General features: G+C 51.2%; 1 protein-coding gene across 2 annotated transcripts; it reads left to right on the top strand.

The window, feature by feature from the left end:
- Positions 1-6,022: 6,022 nt before the first annotated feature.
- LOC111144205 (ghrelin and obestatin prepropeptide) lies at positions 6,023-10,674 on the top strand. Of its 2 annotated transcripts, none has more exons than XM_022498417.1 (4): positions 6,023-6,144; positions 6,377-6,493; positions 9,627-9,735; positions 10,524-10,674. In XM_022498417.1, the coding sequence occupies exons 1-4, from the start codon at positions 6,037-6,039 to the stop codon at positions 10,541-10,543; spliced, it is 354 nt and encodes a 117-aa protein (XP_022354125.1). In that variant the 5' UTR covers positions 6,023-6,036; the 3' UTR covers positions 10,544-10,674. The 2 variants fall into 2 exon arrangements, with proteins under 2 accessions (XP_022354125.1, XP_022354124.1); XM_022498416.1 differs by having other exon boundaries at positions 6,032-6,144; positions 6,380-6,493.
- The last annotated feature ends 4,439 nt before the right edge of the window (positions 10,675-15,113 follow it).

Here is a 15,113-nt window from a genome sequence, read left to right as displayed (position 1 = left end):
TATATGGTCAGTTAATCTTCAACAAACCAGGAAAAAATATCCAGAGTGGAAAGGAATGACTCTTCTACAGAAGGTGTTGGGAAAACTTGACAACAAGCAAAATAATGAACCACCTTCTTACACCATACTTTACACGCCAAAAATAAATGCAGAATGGATGAAATGTGAGACTTGAAACCATAAACATTCTAGAGGACAACACAGGCAGTAATTTCTCTGACATTGGCCATAGCAACTTCTTTCTAGGTATGTCTCCTGAGGCAAGGGAAACAAAATTAAAAACTATTGGTACTACATCAAAATAAAGTTTCTGCACTGTGAAGGAACTAAAAGGCAACCTACAGAATGGGAGAAGGTATCTGTAAATGACATAACTGATAAAGGATCAGTATCCAAAATATATTAAGAACTTATTTTTAAGATTTATTTATTTAGAGAGAACAAGCGAGTAGTGGGGGTAGGGGGTGCAGAGGGAGAGAGAGAATCTTGAAGCAGACTCCCCTCTGAGCTTAGAGCCCAATGCAGGGCATGATCCCAGGGTCCTGGGAACAAGCCCCACAATGGGCTCTCTGCTCCGTGGGGAGTCTGCTTCTCCCTCTCCCTGCCACTCCCCCTGACTGTGCTAGCGTGTGCACTCTCTCTCTGTCAAATTAATTAAAAGAACTTATAAATTCAATACCCAAAAAACAAAGGAAAATGGGCACAAGACATAAACAGACATTTTTCCAAAGAAGACATACGGATGGTCACCAGACACCGAAGATATTCCTCATCACTTTCCATCAGGGAAATGTGCATCAAAACTACAGTGAGTCATCACCTCACACCAGTCAGAATAGCTAAAATCACCAACAAAGGAAACAACAGGTGTTGGTGAGGGTGGGGAGAAAGGGGAACCCTCTTACATTGTTGGTGGGAATGCAAACTGGTACAGCCGCTCTGGAAAACAGTATAGAGCTTCCTCAAAAGTTAAAAATAAAAATACCCCATGACCCAGCAATAGCACTTCTGCATATTTACCCAAAGAATACAAAAATACTAATTGATAGAGATATGTGCACCCTGATGTAGTATCATCTACAATAGCCAAATTATGCAGACAGCCCAAGTATCCACTAATGAGTGAATAAAGATGTGGTATATGTGTTTGTAACAGAGTATTACTCAGTTATAAAAAAAAGAATGAAATCTTGCCATTTGCCAGGACATGGATGGAACTCAAGAGTATAATGTTAAGCAAAATAAGTCCAAGAAAGACAAATACCAAGTATTTTCACTCATATGTGGAATTTAAGAAACAAATGAGCAAAGGCGGAAAAAGAGCGACAAAGCAAGAAACAGATTCTTAACTATAGAGAACAAACTGATGGTTAGCAAAGGGGAGGTGGGGGGGATGGGGGAAATAGGTGATGGGGATTAAGGAGGACACTTGTGATGAGCACCAGGGGACATATGGAAGTACTGAATCACTATATTGTACAAATGAAATGAATATTACTCTGTAAATTAACTAACTGGAATTTAAATTAAAACTTATAAAAATTCAGATTCTGGGGCCCCACTCAGTTCTAAAATCTATTACATCAGATTTAGAGGAGCAGGCATTTGGAAAAACAAAAACAAAACAGCATTCTTAATAAACGTCCCCACAATTTCAGTGCAGCCCAACAAAGACCCGCACCCAGCAGATGACATCAGAAGGTCTTATAAAGTCCTCAGCCCGAGATCCCCTGGCTCTCAGTGGTCCCTGAACTAGAGCTACACTGCCCGCAATGCGGGGAAAACAGCTTGAGCACAGTGGAGATGGGCGTGTACTCGAGTTTTGAGGGCCCAGAGCACACTAAGGATGGGATACAAGAAAAGGGAAAGAAGTTATGCCTAGAGGTTACATAGGGTGAGGGGAAGAGGGACCAGTGCCAAACAGTCCTTTCCAGGATTAGAGACCAGGGCATATTTTTAGGCTGAGAGAAGTTGTTGGGAATAAGACTGAAGATAGGGGAAGAGACTCCATGATGGCAGGAGAACGGGAAGCCTCAGTGGGAAAGACCCTGCTTGGATGGCAGGAGGCATGAAAGAGCGTGGCTCAGGCCATACAAGCTGCAAAAATGACACTTGTGATTATCTACAGCTGGCTGTCCAGTGCCGTGGCCATAAGCCACATGCAGCTACTAAAGCATGTGTGTGGCTACTGTGCCTGGAGTTGTGCTGGAAAATGTAAGGTGCCCTGAATTTTGAAGATTTAGTAAAAAGAAAAGCAGTGTCTAATATCCCACTAATCACTTTTCTATTGATTACATGTCAAACTGGTATTTTGGATATATTAAATAAAGTATATTAAAATTGATTTCACTTTTTTTGTTGTTGTTTAAGATTTTTTTATTTATTTGACACAGAGAGAGAGATCACAAGTAGGCAGAGCCGCAGGCAGAGAGAGGCAGAAGCAGGCTCCCTGCTGAGCAGAGAGCCCGATGCGGCGCTCAATCCCAGGACCCTGGGATCATGACCTGAGTCGAAGGCAGAGAGCTACCCAGGCACCCTGATTTTACATTTTTTTAATGTGACTCCTAGGAAATTTAAAATTACTTACGAGGCTCCTTGAGGCTGACTTGATATTTTCTATTGAACAATGCTGATCCAAAAGTTACAGAAGCCAGAACAAAAAAGAAACCCCACCAAAAACAAAACAAAACAAAACCCTATCTGCAACCCCATCACCAAAAAGCAAAAACCTTTCTACAACCCCAAAAATGTAGGGTTGGCCAAATTGATGAAATCAGTGCTACCGAAGCCCAACTCATTGTTAGTAGAAATGAAAGTATAGTAGAAAGTGTATAAAGATAACTGGTTCTCAGATACCATTTACATACAGCAATTAATGCAAAGATGGTAAGTGCTTCTCACCCATTCTTAAGGCAGGCCCTCAAGGCCCCAAAATGGGAAGGAAATCACCAACCAGCAAGCAGCCCAGAGGAACCAATGTGCACTGAGTACCTGCGCAATTCTGAGAAAGACACAGGACAAGGAGGGGCCAAACCAGCCTTGGTGTTATCCACACTTGAAAGGAATAAGGAGGAAAATGAGCCTGGGAAAAGTTAGTCCTTCCCCCCCCCCCCCCCCCCCCCCCCCCCGCCCCATCCCAGTCACATCGTCTTCCTCCAAACTCCTCTTGATTCCGATGTGCATGCATTCCCCACCCCACACCTGCCCCCACTCCCACGACTGTGAGTGGGCAGTGAGGAAAGTTCTGGGTGCCACCTGGCTCCTTCCTCAACATTTCTGGCATCCATCAGATGTTCCTTCCTCCCCCAACCAACCTCGACTCCATGGTATGTGGTGTCAGTCATTTCCAACACACAGGCCACCTCTCTGTTCCCCAAAGATAACAGAGCGAGCAGGGGTGTTTGCTGGCTGGCAGACTTATCTAAGATCAACAATGGCAGATCCTGTGTTCAGACGCCTCCAGGGTCAGGATTAAGTGAAGGCTTCGAGACTCAGCAGGTGCCTGGTCACCATAGTTGGCTTGGGGGGTTGGGGGGCAGGATTTGTTTGGTTTTGCTTTGGGAGACGGGGCTCTGAAAAAGCTACAAGTTTCTCTGAGAACTCCCTATTTCTCCACACCCTTGAGCCAAGAGGTCTAAGCTCAGGTGGCCAGCAAGGGTAAAGGTTCCTGGTGACACCGTTGCATTCTGCTGGGGCTAAAGGAGGAATTCCAGCCCCCGCAGCAGGCTGGCGAGATGGTTTCCAGCAAGAGGTACTTCTAAGGGGCTTCATCCAGTCCCTCCCACTGTCCCTTGTCTCAGCAAGGGCCCAATGCCCCCCTTTAAGTTGGGTGCCCGGTCATTTGCTGGTCAGCTGTCTACTGCCTCGATATCCTAACTGGCTCCTCTGACCCCACCCACCCCACTCAGAACAGACGGATTCCCCTAGAACAGCATGTTTGCTGTGGAATCCGGATGGCCTATCAGGGAAGGCACCGGCCAGCAGCCAGGAAACTGGAAAGCCGGCACTGCCACTGAAGGTGTGTGGTTTTGAGAAGAGTAAGGCCTTTCTGGTGTTCAGGGCTCCTTCAGTGGAATCAACAGTCAGCCTCCCAGCTCTTCAAGGTCTTTCTAACTCTTGTATTCTACAGTTCTGTCACTCCTCTGTTCAAGAACCTTCAGGGGCCTCCCTCCTGCAAATAAAGCCTGAACTCCTTGGGCTAGCAGCAGCCTTCAAGGCCATGCAGAACCTGACCCTGAACCACCTTCTAGGCCCTTCCTGATGACCTCCCCGCCGACACCCTCGCCTAAGACAGCCAGCTTTAGTATCATTGCCTCAAATGCTCTAAGCGCACGCCGTCTGTTCACCTTGGCTCCTGCCGCTCTGCCTGCGGGGGTGTGCTTGCTCCATCTCCACTGTCTGCCTCTTTCATGGAGCCCTTCCTAACCTCTCAGCTCCCAGCCCCAGCTTGAAGTGAGTTCCTCCTCAGGAATGCTAAATCTCTGGGTAGACAATTCATTCAGCCCTTAGGAGTCACCGCCTGGGCATCCAATGAGACGAAGCTCTCCAGATGGGTAAGCAATGCCCCACGACATTAATGAACTTCCATCCGAGAACATGGGTCCGTGGCATATGCTTGCAAGCCCTGCGGGCCCAGATCACAAGGGGTTGTCACGTGCAGGATACCTCAGAGGTTATGAAGGATTTGCACACCATCACCTCAGGTCATCCTCAAAGCCACTGTGAGGAGCCGCCCTGGCGCAAGGGGGCTTCCTGATGGCCGGCCTGGGGCCCGTCAACTTAGCAGTAGTCACCTGTGCCAGTCCTGGGCCACGGCCCCTCTGCCGCCGGGTCCAGTCTTTTCCCTCTGGGAGCCTCCCTGGGGGAAGGGGAGGCAAGCCAACTCATGAGTTAGGAGCCCCAAGCCGGCTCAGTGAGTGCCACCCAGAAGAAATGACGGGCATAGCCGCTGCCAGAGATGAGCCTTAGCCCTGCTCCCGGAAGAGGACAAGTCAGGGACCCGAGCTGTCACCCCTCCCAGCAGACTCCTCATCTGTATCGTGGGAATGCCCTGGCTGGGGCAGCAGGAGAATTACAGGAGCCAGGCCCCCCGTGAGCCCCAGAGAGCGATGGGAGCCAGAGCAGCATCAATCACAGAGAACAGCGTGTCGGGAGTAGACAAGCGCTTACAACTCAAGTGGCCATCCCCTCGTTCTACCCAGGAAGGAAGGGAATTTCAGAAGGGGGAGTAAGCAGCGAAGCAGAGAGGAGCAAAGCTAGCCTAGCACCTAGCGCCGCGCACCCCCACCCAACCCCGAGTCACTAACTTCTCTCCCACCTGAACCCAGGGAGGGCCCACCTGGGGACACTGGAGCAGGTGCACCAGCCCGAGCCAACCCAGCAATCTCTCTGGGCCTTTGACCTCCACTGTTGACTTCCACCCAGAGCACACAAGCATTTTTAGTTCCCAAGGAATGTAAAGCAGCCACGAGAAGTTAGGACGGAGTTGCTACTTTAAAACAAACACAGGGCTTCCTACATAAGGACCAGGCAGCCACTGGCCACCACCCCACCAGAAGCCTCAGGTAGGCACTCTCTCTACTCTTGTGTGTGGGCTCACGGGCTTAACTTATTCTGACCGTGGGCCATTCACAGGCCCATCTGAACCAAGGGGTACGGGCACTGCAAAACTCGGGGCCGCCTGGCTGCTCAGAGACAGCTGGATTCCCCCCAAATCCCCATAAGGTTCAGCCTCATGACCTTTCCTTAAGAAACCTGGCACAAGCTCCTGGGGGCCTGGGACAAATATGGGGAGTCCTACTGCCGCACAGACTGGGAGTAGGGGGCACATATCCTTCAATTCGCTACTTAGGGGAGGTGGGCACAAGGAGCCCCTCTAGTAGCGGTGGGAAGAGCTTCTGCTCAGCAGGGACATCCTGGGGCCAAGTCCCCTCACCCCATCTGCTGGGCCCCTACCCGGGCGAGGTCTGGGCCACAGGGAGAGACAGCAGGGCACCGGGCCTGAAGACCCTCTCTCCTCCAGGCCTGCCAGACACCATGCCCTCCCTGGGGACCCTGTGCAGCCTGCTGCTCTTCAGCATGCTCTGGATGGACTTGGCCTTGGCGGGCTCCAGCTTCCTGAGCCCTGAACACCAGAAAGTCCAGGTAAAATGTCTCCCCACAAAGCCCCACATTCAGACTGGGGTCTCTTGTTCCCACCTTGCCATGTCACAGCCAGCTGTGTGCTTTGTGACCTGGGCAGTGGCTCCAGGTCTCTGGGCTTCGGCTTTCTCCGAGAGTACCCAGGACACCTCTGGGTCTGACCAGAGCCTCACACCTTCCTCTGGCCCTGCAAGTCTAAGGGGGCTTAGGGCCCTAAGCGAATACCTCTTTCCAGCAGAGAAAGGAGTCCAAGAAGCCGCCAGCCAAACTGCAGCCTCGAGCTCTCGAAGGCTCACTCCGCCCAGAAGATACAAGTCAAGTGGAAGGGGCAGAGGATGAGCTGGAGATCCGGGTTGGTTCCCCCTTGCAGCTCTGTTTTTGTGGCCATAGAGGGGGTGGGTAAGGCGGGGGAAGCGGAGGGGAAGCTAGGAATAGGGACCGACCCACTCACTCACTACTTAAGAAATGTAAAATAGTATGAAGAGAGTTGACTCTGAACTGGGCTCTACCAGGTCTTTTCCCATTAAAAGGCAAGTGTCTAAGAGCAGGAACTTTGCTACAATGGAATGGGAAAGGACTGGGAGCCAAGAGCAGGGGAGAAGAGGGCCGCTGGCTAACACTGGGTGATTTCAAAAGAGAGCAAACGTGGTGCCAAGAGACAGCAGAGGAATAATCAGCTGATCACAGACTGAAGATGTTTCCCCACAGAAAACTGTCTGGTTGGCCTAGGGGCCTCTCTGACCTTCCCCGGGGCGGGAGCATACCCAAACGGCACCCTGGACAGGCCAGCTACCGCTACCCTGTCTCTGGCAGCCACTCACCGTCCCCAGCTGTAAACAAAACAGGATCGATCGGACTTGTTTGGGCTCCAACAAATCTTGCACAGGACAAGGAGAACGTCTGGAAGTAAAGGGGGAGATTAGGGCAGAGAGGCAGTGAAGGGATTTCCTGGAAGGCTGGCTGTGGTTCAGGGAATGGCTCTGCCAAGCATTCAGGTGGCAACAGATGTCTCCATGCAGTGACACCAGAATTCCCATGGGGGAGTACTGAATAATGGTGATCCCTCTACTGCTTGTGCCCACTGACCAATACTGCATTTACAGACTCTTACCCTTATTATACACCATTCCGTCTCCACAACAGCCTGTGAGGTAAGGAGGTCTGACATTGTTGCCCTCACTGTATAGATGAGGATCGAAGTTCAGTCAGGTGAACCCATGGGCCTGAGGGGCCACAGCCAGTGTGTGGCAGAGGTGGGGCCCAAAGTCGGGGCTGACCCCAGCTCCTGAGCCCCCCTTCCCCTCTGGCCTGGCCAACGGAGCCTACTCGGCGGCCCAAGAGCACCCCCATTTGGCTCTTCTAGCCTGAGAAGCTGAAGCGCATCCTGCCTGGCCTCCCTCCCTACCCACCAGCCTCTTCTATCGAGGACGAACTCCCAACACATGCTCTGACGCTCACCAGAACCTAGGGATGTCCTAGGTGCCTCCTCCATGCCACGTGTAAGATCCCCAACCCACCACATTCCCATTCTGAGTCCTGCAAATTCTCACACTAAAACCGGGGAATTGCCTAGTGAGACTGCCAGCCCCGGGCGGCTGGCACTCACCCCACTCGGCCTAGCTCTCAGTCTGCCCAGACAGACCTAGGGGAGGGGTGTTGCCAGCTTGGTGATGCAAGGTAGGGCTGGGACAACCAGAAGTTTCCAATTCCCAGGAAGGCTGGCCTTGGAGGAGACAGCCCCCACCACCTCCACTAGAACCCGAAGTCTGAGCTGTCTGGGAGGCGCACTGCGGCTGCCAGAGGTGGAGAGGCCTGCCCCCTCAGCTGTGAGGCTCAGACACACTCCCTAAGCCCCTTCTGGCGCTGCGGTTCCATCTCCCCCACCTTGGGCCCTCTACCTTCCCCGAAACGTGGTCCCCCGAAATGGACTTTCAGAGCTGGAAGACTTCTGAGACTAAGTCTTATCCCTTCCCCTGCCCCTCATCCCCGACAGAACAGATGAGGCGCTGGGGCCAAATGGGCCTTTTTGAGTCCCCAGAAGCAAACCTCTCCCCCAAAAGTTGCCAGGCTGCCTCTCCCATGCCCCTGCCACCCAGTTTTAGGGTGCTACAACAGCCAGCAGGCCCTCAGATCGGGGCTCACGTGGTTCCCAAGAAGTCTGCGCGAGCCTCTGACTACCAGCTGCAGGGAGGAACAAAAAGGAGTACTGGCTGATGGGAGGGAACTTAAGGGCCGGAGTTCCCTCAAAACCCAACCAGGTCATTCCCCACTCCCTCCACCTTCCCCATGGAGACAAGGAAGAAGGTAAACATTTGCAAGGGAACAGGAGCTATTTGTTTTCTTCATAACTTCTCGGAGCACTTTTGCTCACATGTGAAACAGGAATGACAGCAGTACCTTCCAGGTGGGGAGCCCCAGGGACTGTCCCCAGTGTGGAGGCAAGGCCTTCGCCAGGCCCAGTGGACAGAGGGCCTCCAGGCCGGGTGTTGCCATGGACCAGGACCAGAAGAGGTTCCCAGACGGGCGGGTGGGAGTCCTCAGTCTCATCCCCGGCCACCACCCCCCTGCAGCCTTGAGCAAGTCCTCAACCTCTCCAGGCCTCCTGTCTGAGGGCAGGGGGCAGAAGGACCAATGACCAAAGGCTCCCTCCCAGCACTAAGATTCCTCAGTGACTCATTCAGACATCAGAGTGACCAGCATACAGGTGCCAGGCGCCAAGGCAGCTACTCATCCCCGACAGAACAGATGAGCCTGAGGAGCCACTGTCTGCTACTGTCTGCCCTCCTGGGGCGAAAACCATGATGTGGCTGCAAAGAGAGCTCCTTCCCATTTTCCCAAAGCTCTGAGCATCATTAAGCCATCTCCGAGAGTGCTGAGAAAGTAAGGAAAATGGGGTGCTCTCCCTGTAGGAGGGAAGAGACAGAGGCACAGAGAGAAGAAAGCACTTGGCTCAAAGCATCTTTCCAGGGAAAGGTCGGCTTCTTATCTGACTTTCCACGGAACAAGGAAAGGCCTGTGCCCCTGACAGGAAGAACAGCTGCAGGGGATGGGGACGGGGGAGGCAGTGGAGGGCCAGAGACCACCACCCAGGCTAGTGCTACAACACTGGGGAGACCCACTATCCTCCCAGTCTCTCTACCGGACCCTGAAATTCTGCCATTGGTGACTCTACCTTATGTCTTCCAAAATTATAAGGCGGAGTGGGAGTAACCTAGGGAGCCCCGCAGCTTCTGTGAGCAACCTCACTAGAGGTAAGGAAAGGATACAAGCTAAGTCTCCTCAAGATGGCAGGGGCAGGAAGATCTGACCTAAGACGGCAGGGTAAGCTGGCTGAGCTGTCCTGCAGTGGTGCTCACTGGGCCACAGGTCCTGTGCCCTCCCTGCCCCATGCTGAGACCCTCAGAGCCACTGCCCTTAGGAGGGCAGTGGGTTTGAGAGCATGTGACCTCTGACACCTTCTGGGTCTTCCTTGCCCTTCCTCCTAGTTCAACACTCCCTTTGATGTTGGAATCAAGCTGTCTGGGGCTCAGTACCACCAGCATGGCCAGGCGCTGGGGAAGTTTCTTCAAGACATCCTCTGGGAAGAGGCCAACGGTAAGTCCCTGCCCCAGTCAGGTCATTTCAGTTTCCCTGGAGTCCCAAATGTGAGCCCAGCCTATGGGTGACACAATAGATGTTTTCTTCCCTTACCAGTCTTAAAAAGCTTCTAATTCCTCTTTCCCAAATGTTTGCCGGAGAGCGGGCTGGGCTGGGATTTGTGAGCGGCTAGGAAGTGGGGTGAGCACAGCCTTTGTATTCCAGGAACACACTATTTCAAGAAGTAGCACATTAACTACCTCTGGGGCCCCAGGGAACCCCAATTTCCTAACCATAAAATGGAGCTAACACCCACTCTGAGAGCATAAAATTATTTGATGTTAAGTACTTTCACTAGATAACTTTGCTTCATAAACAAAAGGAATTAGTGCTACAATCAGAATTAAGCCAAGGTTTCTAGGTTTTGTTGTGAATCCCTTCTCGGCATGTAGAAAGAAACCACCCAATCTGTTGCTGATGGGGGGGGTGCCAAAGGAAGCACAGGACCACCTGCAAATCACGTCCCTAACCAACACGGCCCCAGCCTCCACTCCCCACCAACCACATGAGGGAGGCAGAAGTAGAAGCACCTCGACCTTTCAAGTCAAGGTGCAGATAAGGAAACCAAGACTCAGCTTTCAGGTGACAAGCCCAAGCCACACACCGCACACTCCAAGGCCAATATCCGGCCCTCCCCCTGCACTACAATGCACCACTTCCGACATCAAAACTGGAAGCAAAGCCATCTTCGATGGCACTGGGAAGATGGCGGATGTGGAATTTTGACTTGATTTCTTGCTTTTCAGAGGCCCTGGCAGATGAGTGATCAGCCACAAGACCAGCCCCGCCTGTGTGTCCCGCAACCTTGGCGGCACTCACCTGCTTGTACACTGCTTCTGCAACAGCTCCCAGCTCTGAGTGGTAGGCTAGCTTCAGAGGTGAATAAACATTCAAATCGTATGCTGAACATTCAAAGCAGAAATTTATTTCACCAAAGACGATAACTTCACGTTTCACTGAAAAAAAAAAATCTTTTCTAAACTACGGTCAAGGGAAGAGAAAAGAAGGCTATGTAGTATAAGGCAGGTATGAACGCTTAGGAAACCAAGAAAGGAAGTGGGGGTAGTGGGAGAAGACAGTTCTTGTAAATATCACAGCTTCCCGAGCACAGTGGAGTTACAATGAGAGATTAGTAACCATCACCAAGGACTGTGAACCAAAAAACTTCAGGGGACATCATCAGAGCCCACACCCATGAACTGACATTCACGATCACAGCAGGATCCTGGGAATGCTAAAGTGTGAGTCTGAGGTTATAAGTAAGTGGGGTGCTTACAATGGCTACCAGCCACTGCTAGACAGGGCTGAAATAACTACTTCTCCCTCCTCCTTGTCCACTACTGATAAGACATGGCAAAGCAGGTGCATGTGGGCAAGGCTGGGCACTGCCTTGGTGACTTAGCAATATCAGGTAGGTGTTCCTAAAGATTGCCAACTCCAGCACACAGCTGAATTGAGCCTTGAGCCTAATGTTCCACAGCTTAGTTCCACTGAGGACACCAGCTTTCCTGGAGGAAGGTCAGTTACGAGTGATTTACACTTGAGCAAATGTGTGAACTGGTTGCTAAGAACTGGCGATGACAGATGATGGGTGAATCACTAAAGAGAAAAAAAAAGACTAAGGAGGCTCCAAATAGAAGCACTGCCAATCCAGACACATGAATACCTTTTAGAAGTACGTAGGCCAGCCCTCAGCAGGTTGGGGTAACATGCACACTCTGGAAAAGCCTTTGTCAGAAGGCCATAAGAGCCACATCTCTTCTCCAGTAAAATTCTGGCCGGCCACCTGGCCCTCGAGGCACAGCCCTACTGGCACTAACCACAATCACACTCGGCAGGCACACTGACACCAGCTGCCAGCCCACGGCAAGGAATGCCATGTGGACCGTGGAACTCACCAGCATCCGAGGATCTCTTAGAGATGCAGAATCTTGGGGCGTCTGGGGAGTCTCAGTCGGTTCAATGGCCAACTCTTGGTTTTAGCTCAGGTCGTGGTGCAGGGGTGGGGGGATGGAGGCCAGGGTGGGGCTCTGCACTCAGCAGGGAGTCGGCTTCAGGATTCTCCCTCCACTTCTGCCCCTCCCCCCACGCCCAGGCTCTCACTCTCAAATAAAGAAATGCATCTTTTTAAAAAACAGAAGAAATGCAGAATCTTGGGCCCCAGCCTGGTCCTACTCTATCAGGATCAGCATTTAGCAAGATCCGCAGGCTATTAAGTGGCTTAATTAAAGTGGCTGAGAGGCAACCAGCTCCTACTCAATTTGGGGCAGCTCCACAGAGGGCGGAGCACAATTCCCTGCCTGGCCCAAACCGATGTCGTTCCCCACGTGAAAAAGAAACATCGGACCTGGCCAGGTGACACCCTCAACAAAACTGAGAAAACACCACTCTCACTCACCTCCTGCCATTTCTCTAGCCCCAGCCTGCTGTCAACACCACATCCACTCTGTGTCTGCCCCCCCACACCCCTGTATCTCAGATGTCCAGACACTGCCTATATGACCACACACGGACTTCACTCACCAAGTCCTCACTTCTGAAATCAGCTACCTCTAAGACTCAGTAGTAAGACTGAAAGGTATTAACCCTTTAAAGAAGCTAAGGTACTGGAGGACAGATGAACTGGGTGGGGCAAGGGAGGGAAGAGGGAGAAAGGCAGTAGAAGGGGAGGGAAAGGACTTTCCTCAGCCCCTGGACAGCCAGCACCCAGCACTGATGCAGAGACCAGCCCACCATCCTGCAGCTTAGTCAGAGCTCAGTCGCTTGGTAGGGCCACAACTCCCATCATCACTAACCAGGCCCACAGCCCTCTTCTTAACAGCCAGAGAAGGATCCAAGACCCACACATGGTCAAAGTGACCTGGGGAGGCAGCTTGTGGCCCAGTGAAGCAGCAAGCACAGACGGGGCTCTGGGCAGGATGCGTGCCAGGCCCTGAGGGGAATGCTGGTCACCTGATGCTCCCCCCAGTGAAGACGAGGACTTACTTCTCTCCAAGGACTCACCAGCACTCTGCCCCTCTTGCCTCAGTCATTCCTCTAAGAAATAAGATGCTGAGGGGCGCCTGGGTGGCTCAGTGGGTTAAGCCTCTGCCTTCGGCTCAGGTCACGATCTCAGAGTTCTGGGATTGAGCCCGCATCGGGCTCTCTGCTCAGCTGGGAGCCTGCTTCCCCCCTCTCTGCCTGCTGCTCTGCCTACTTGTGATCTCTGTCAAATAAATAAATAAAATCTTAAAGAAAAAAAAAAATAAGATGCTGAGCACCCACTCTCGACCAGGTACTCTCCCCTGGGCCAGGGAGTGTGATGGGATGGGAAGGCTAGGAGCTTCACACTCAGACCCCCATTTGAATTCCCGACCAAGACGTTGAATTCCTCAGGCTCCTCACACATCAAACACCTCCTTCCCTGGGTTACTGTCAAAACCGAACACATTATCCCCCACACACAGACACCAGGCACGTAGGAGGCCCTCCATTATTCTCACCACTGCATTCCTGCTGTGCAGCGGACACTGGTCTACATACGGACATAGAATATGTACTCTGTGTTGTTTCAGATAACTGTCTCAAGCCCACTGAAGAGGGAGGAAAGCGCAATTCGGAGGAATTAAGTAACTTTCCAAAGTCACACAGCAAATACGCTGTGGACTCCTATCCAGAACTACAGTATTTGAATCCAGGCCTCAGTCACTGCTTCCCTTGCCCTGTGATCCAAGGGGCTTCTTTTCTCATTTTCCTTCCTAATACACTGGGTCAACATAGAGTGCAGTGACTGAGAGAAAGAAAATTTAGCTAAGGAAACACTTGACAAAACATAGCATTTCAAACATGGTACTACTGTCAGTTTATTTTTTTTATTTTTAAAGTAGTCTCGCCCAGCATGGAGCCCAGTGTGGGGTTTGAACTCACAACCCTGAGATCAAGACTTGAGCTGAGATCAAGAGCCAGACACTTAACCGACTGAGCCACCCAGGGCTCAACTTTCTTAAACCTCCATGCATCATTTAATGATGCCACTAACCTAAGTCTCTCTGAAACAGGGTGTATTTACCCCCGGGGGAGTGAGATACTTGCTGTAAAAAAATTCTCCTTTTAAGAAACTCTGGTGTTTCATAATATCCCTGGTACACTGTACAGCAGCCTATGTATTTATCTGATTATACACTTATAGCTTTGTACTCAGAAATTCCTGTGACAGTGGGCAAATCGAACAATGGAGACCCATGCCCCGGTACCTTCCTAATCTGAATACACCCCGGTCATCACTGACAAACAAGCACTCACTGTGACCTGGGGGGTGGGGGGGCACCAATGAACACCTGCGCCATCTCTGTCAGGGGCACTCTGTTCCATCACCTGTACCTCAGTGGCCCTGTGCTCTGATTTTATACAACTAAGTGACATAAACATCAAAGTGCTGACAATAAACAATTAGTGACTGGTCCCAAGCTTAATACAGAGAGAAAGACAGAAGCACCTAAAAAGCCGAGAGCAGCAGATTTCTAGCCACAAATAAGACCAGCACCGAGCGGATGCAATCAACTGTGTATTCACCTGGGAAGGAATGGATGAGACAAAGTGACAGGATTTTGCTGAAAATATACCATCAATGACAGGGTCTCAATGATGCATCGACTCCAGTTTCAGATTTCTTTAGCATTCTTGGAACACAGCCTTCCTTTTCCCAGTTTACTTTTAGCCCGTGCACCACTGTTCATTAATAACTTAGCACAAAATGAGAGGACCGACCACAAGTAGTGACACAGGGCTTCCCCCGAAGTTTGCCCAGAGGCGTCAGAGGAGCTCACGGTCCAAAGTGCCCCCTTCAGTACAATGGATTTAGACACCACCACCCTTGGGTGCTCCATTTTTCCCAGAGCACTGAGGAAGAGGAAAGAAAAGATCCACGCACTCACTTCCGAGTTACCTGGCAATAAAATGGTCAAAGCTCAAGAGCAGCCGAACTCGTAAGAAGGTACCAATGTGTTCTTACTACCGCTTTACTTATTTTTTTAGTATTTATTTGACAGAGAGAGGGAGAGAGCATAGGCAGGGGGAGGGGCAGGCAGAGGGAGAGGGAGAGAGAGAAGCAGGCTCCCCGCCAAGCAGAGAGCCCGATGTGGGGCTCAATCTCAGGACTCTGGGATCATGACCTGTGCCGAAGGCAGACACTCAACCAAGTCACCCAGGTGCCCCAATTCTTACTACCACTTTAATTTTGCAGAAACACACATGTACACTCGAAAATTTCTCCAGACCTTTGGATTCTTGGGTTACAAGGATTCTCAGGTTACAACAACTTAACTGTTGTCGTCACTCTGAGAAATCTGACCAAACAA

The sequence above is a fragment of the Enhydra lutris genome, unplaced genomic scaffold (assembly GCF_002288905.1).
Source record: "Enhydra lutris kenyoni isolate GAN:26980312 unplaced genomic scaffold, ASM228890v2 scaffoldscaffold10, whole genome shotgun sequence".
In the NCBI taxonomy this organism is placed as follows: domain Eukaryota; kingdom Metazoa; phylum Chordata; class Mammalia; order Carnivora; family Mustelidae; genus Enhydra; species Enhydra lutris.
This window is presented reverse-complemented; position numbering and strand designations above follow the sequence as displayed.